Genomic DNA, 5,110 nt, shown 5'->3' with positions numbered 1-5,110 from the left:
GGTTAAGATTTTAAAAATACTTTTCGTACTTAAGTGCAATAAATATCACATACTTTAAGATTTTTACTCAAGTAATATTCTAAATGGTGATTTCAACTTCTACCAAAGTAATTTTCTGGTAATATATCTGTACTTTTACTTGAGTATGGCTTTCAGGTACTTTATACACCACTGGTTAACAGGTTGAGAACATTCGTAGCGAACAACAATATGTTTTACCAACGTTGTGCTAATGTTCTAAATACGAATAAAAGGAACTTTTTATTTAGATTTTTCTTTTTCTTTTCTTTTGTTCTCTGAACATTCTGAAACAAGTAGCAACATTTAAAAAAATGTTAGACGAATGTCTAACTAAAACATTTCTGAAAATAAAAAACATTCCATGAATGATGTATGTTTTTGTGCTAACATTTTCAGAACATTCCCAGTTAACAAAATATATTCTAAGAAATTTTGCTAACATTTCCAATTATGAAAATGTTATTTCTAAATGTTCTCACAATGATGAAAACATCCAGCTTTCCATGAATGTTGTGCAAGTAATTTTTTTTAGCATTATTAAAGCGAATGTTAAGTTAACATTAGTGGAAGAACGTTTGTTCATAATTTTGAGAGAACCTTGCCAGTCCGTTGGCCAAAGTTCTGAAAATGTTATGTATTTAAAATCTGACAAAAGGCCACCGCTGTCAAGGTCACACAAATGTTACCAAACAACAACTGTTTACTGTCATCAGAAACTGACTGGCTGAATGAAAAGACATGATGCCTGAAACAGCAATTAGATGATCTCCACAGTCCTCAGATGCTCCTTTCAGTCTTTGTGTCTCAAAACCACCAAAACTGCTTTGAGTACAGATGGGCAGTCTTTGCTATGGGAGTCTGCTATTTATTTTTTTGGGAGAAATGCTACAGATTGTCGGGTTCGTCTTGTTCTTAGCACCATCAAAACAACAGAACATGTCAGACGACTGTGTCATTCCTGTTATTATTGCACATTCACACAAAACACAGGGAGTGTCTGTATGATTTATGGATCGTCTCTCTCAGCTGGAATAAAGACAGTACAAGCATGAATGTGTTGAGCAACACGCTGGGTTAAAACCCTGAGAGCATGTATGGTCAAAAAAAAACTAATTTTCATGCTCTATAATTTCAGTGCATTTAATACGCTGCGAATCACGCTCACAGATAATGAATGACCATATTGTTTTATGCACACTACATCTGCTGCTTTTTAAAATCTGAAATGCACATGCAAGCGCATTGAAGTGAATCTCAGATCCAGCAATATTCAGCGCTAGAATTTGCATAAAGTAGAGTGGGAGGCCAGTGCAACTTCTTAATATGCAGGGTTAATTTATGCATAACATGGTCACACTTAGACTGCCGTAGAAACTCGATACAGCCCACAGAAAGTGAAGAGAAAAGTGACCTTTAACACAGAAAGCCCTCAAAGAGACTGTTAGATAAATGAATAAAAGTAATATTTTACACACCTGCATGATTTAGACATACTGCAGTGATGTATAATGCAGCCAAAGGTAAGGGGGAGTTAAACCAGAACTTGCTCATAGCCAGATGTCAGCTTCTCTCACAGAAAACCTGGGGGAAAAAAGCACAGACTGTCATTGGCCCTCGCTGACTGGACACCTCATTTGCAAGTGTTAATCATCTGATTCTGATAAGGTTCTCACATATGGCAAATTCAAATGTCATTTTAGCTGAAATGAGAAAGTCTTGAATTTCGATTCAAAGGTGGAAAAAACGAATCATCTATCCACCTACCTACCTACCTACCTACCTACCTACCTATCTATCTATCTATCTATCTATCTATCATATATATTTCAACGAGAAATCTCTCTCTATATATATGATTAAAGTGAAATATATATATATATATGATAGACAAGAAATATTTAAAATATATTGTCTATTTTATGAGAAATAAATTCTATATATAATTACTATATGTATATAACATTTCAATTTAATCATATATTTTTTCTTGTCTATTTTATAAAAGCAAAAATATCTAAAAGCATGTAAATAAAATATAACTATACATCAATATAAAAAATATAACAGTACTGAAATTATTTTTTAGCACACAAAAGTAACATTTAGCACATTTCAAAATTCACTATAAATAATTGAAAACAGGAAAAGTCCACTATCAATTGACAAGTGTTAGGATATTTTGACCAGATGGGCAAATCCAAATCCTAACATCTCAAACACTGTCTGGCTGATATTTCTGCCTATACTATTTGCATGCATGTATAAAATGCAAATCACTCAAGAGAATGGCAGTTCATACAGTATATGACTCAAACATTATAATGAGGTAGAGATAGAGTTGTCAGAAAGAAAGGACAGAAACTGTGATTCTTATCTTTGTGTCTATAAATCATTTAAGGAACAAATCATGTGCCAATGTAGATGCCAATAAAACACACAGTAATTAAACCTTGAGGAAGAGAGTCCCCTGAGAACTGAATAGAGCTTAAACATGTACTGTACTGTACACACACACACACACAATGAAATCAGACTGCTTTTAATTCAGTAAGTCTTATTTGAGCACTTGCTTACTGACCGTCTACAGTAATCATTTCAGTCTCATAAGAAATTAAACGAGCAAGAAAAACTAATTAATGGAGGTCAGAGCAGGCAAGAATTTCATTTCTGTTAGCTTTTATAAAGAGCAAAGTCCAAACTGCAGTCCTTCCTATCACAACAGGCTCCAGTTCTTTTGTTAACATACAGCTTACGTAAACTCAAAAAAAGGATTTCTGCGAAAAATAAAATAAAATTACCTCTTAACGGAACAACCAAATGCAGAGTAATCCAACAAACTCAGCAGTGCTATGAGGTGTTTTCTTTGCTAGTTCCTCTATTCAACTCTCACTCTCACCTGAAGCAGGAAAACAGGTGTTTCCTCTAAGGCTCCACCCCCTCACAGCATTCCACCAATCACAGCTCGAGAGTCACAAACTCAGTGAAACTTGCTGCTGACCAGCCCATGTACACATGACATGTTTGATTTGTGATTCATTGCTTCTGTGTAGGAATTTGAGCTTTCGTTTCAGTGAATGTTTCCACTTGGATTATCTAATACGAAATGTGTTCAAAGAATCACAGTAAGTAAATGGATCAAATCAGCCATTTTGGCTCAAACCATGTGATTGATTCAAACACAGTACGTTCACAGTAAAGCAGTGCTTCTCATCTGGATTAAAAACAATGGTAATTTCAAATAATACAATATAACTAGCTTTATAGTCATCCATAGTTAGGATATCATAAACATTGACATTTAAAAGGGCAGATTCACAAATTTTTCTTGCTGGTTTTGAAACTGAAGGCCCTGTGTCCAACCATGCATGGCGTTTTGGTGCAAATATACCTGCCATTTGATATGATGACTAATACTAATTCAATATTAGTGCTTGTTCTGTGTGTTAACTTGATAAATCATACTAACTGTTTCTGGATTTACAAAACTGTGTAATTTTAATACAATTCATGTTATGCTTTTAAGGATAATTTTGCAAAACCAATTGAGAACCATCTTATGTCACATATGTTGCACATTGTATGATTGCTTGAGATTATTTTTATTATTTTTATTCACATTTATTTTTATATTAGGCCCAATAGGCCAATATGTGTCTGTTTATTTTGGAAATGAACAGAGGCTGATGTAAAAATGTAAACACTGCAATGTTATTTCACGGGGGAATCAGATTGTTTGCTCGGCTCTGCTCAGACACTAATTATCACTACAAAACACGTACAATACTTGCATGATTCTCCTTGCAGTCACTGTAGGCTATGGATGTGTGTACACAGACTCAGATGAGGTCTTCTGTCAGTCAGCAGCTCTTTTGATCATCGACGCCTCCTCAAACTCCCACAGCTACACATAGAGCCGTGGATATGCTGATATGATCACCCTGGCAACATCACGAGCCACTGAGGACAAAAACACCAGGTTAGTGTAAATGTGTGCACAATTCAGAGTTTAGGAATCGGGTTTCATTCATGAGTGTGAATTGAATAAAAGTTTTTGCAGGGTTTTGTCTGCGCTTTTTTCCACCCGCCTCTTTTGAATTTAGGGATCAGAATTTAGGAATCAGGTCTCAGTATGAATTTGAATTGAATTTCAAATCCAAAATATCACAGGACAGAGAGAGTACCATATGTCAAAATTTGATTGATGACCCCTTATAAAATATATCAATATAAAAATTCTACAGATTCCTAAAGATTTTGCAAACTGTGTGTCCATAAATGGTAAAACAAGTCAAGACGGGTACAAAGTATTTATGTATTGTTAATTTTAGAAGCGGTAAAATGTCTAAAACAATGTATCAGACATACTCGTGAGCATTAAACAATACCATACAGCAGTTGTTAACATGTAAAACATTTTACATCTTCTAACATTACAGTTTAAACAGTTGGTAGAGTTTATTACTGATACAAGATTTTAGTAAAAAAAAGAAAAAGAGCCAAGTATCTTGCGCTGTGCCACGATATACGTCCTCAAGGGCCAGCGACAGAAAATTGTATGAGCTTAGATCTTATGTGTAAAACCACACACATATGCGCAGATGTTGTTAAATGTCTAATCATGATAAAAGAAAACTATTTTATATCATGCTGCTGTACATTTAATTTGTACAAAATGTCAATAGAGCATTAGGGAAATGAAATGTTTTTCTACCATGGTCCATAAAATGTCCTTTATTTTATTAAAATTAATTTAAAGGGGTCATATGATGCGATTTCAATTTCTCTTTGAAGTGATACAAGCCCTTGGTGCATAAAGAAGATCTGCAAAATTGCAAAGACTAAAGTCTCAAATCCAAAGAGATATTCTTTATAAAAGTTAAGAGTCAGCCACACCTACCTAAAACGGCTCGTTCTAACACGCCCCACATGTCTACGTCACGATGTGGGAAGATTTGCATAACGCCGCCCAAATGTTCACGCAAAGAAAGAAGGCGTAACTTTTATTCTCACTGTAGTATTGTTGTTGCTGCCGCCATGTTGTGGAGACACTGTGTTTCGTTGTGAAAGAGAAACTACTTTGTTTGGTCTT

General features: G+C 34.7%; 1 protein-coding gene and 1 long non-coding RNA gene across 3 annotated transcripts in view; one reads left to right on the top strand and one right to left on the bottom strand.

Moving 5' to 3' along the window:
• The window catches only part of LOC107696914 (coxsackievirus and adenovirus receptor homolog), a 13,087-nt gene extending 10,173 nt beyond the window's left edge, over positions 1-2,914 (bottom strand). The window contains exons 1-2 of the mRNA XM_016497484.1: positions 2,820-2,914; positions 1,497-1,602 (exon numbers count right to left, since the gene is read on the bottom strand). Of these exons, the coding sequence (XP_016352970.1) occupies positions 1,497-1,572 (76 nt within the window). The 5' untranslated portion in view covers positions 1,573-1,602; positions 2,820-2,914. The remainder of the gene's footprint in view (positions 1-1,496; positions 1,603-2,819) is intronic.
• Positions 2,915-3,036: 122 nt separating this feature from the next.
• LOC107696912 (uncharacterized) overlaps positions 3,037-5,110 on the top strand; it is a 52,709-nt gene continuing 50,635 nt past the window's right edge. For both annotated transcript variants that reach the window (XR_001635135.1, XR_001635136.1), the window contains exons 1-2: positions 3,037-3,143; positions 3,826-3,997. This is a non-coding gene — a long non-coding RNA (uncharacterized LOC107696912). The remainder of the gene's footprint in view (positions 3,144-3,825; positions 3,998-5,110) is intronic.

The sequence above is a fragment of the Sinocyclocheilus anshuiensis genome, unplaced genomic scaffold (genome assembly GCF_001515605.1).
Source record: "Sinocyclocheilus anshuiensis isolate Anshui unplaced genomic scaffold, SAMN03320099.WGS_v1.1 scaffold1083, whole genome shotgun sequence".
Classification (NCBI taxonomy): Eukaryota; Metazoa; Chordata; class Actinopteri; order Cypriniformes; family Cyprinidae; genus Sinocyclocheilus; species Sinocyclocheilus anshuiensis.
The sequence above is the reverse complement of the archived record's forward strand: the minus strand, read 5'-3'. Positions and strand labels throughout refer to the sequence as shown.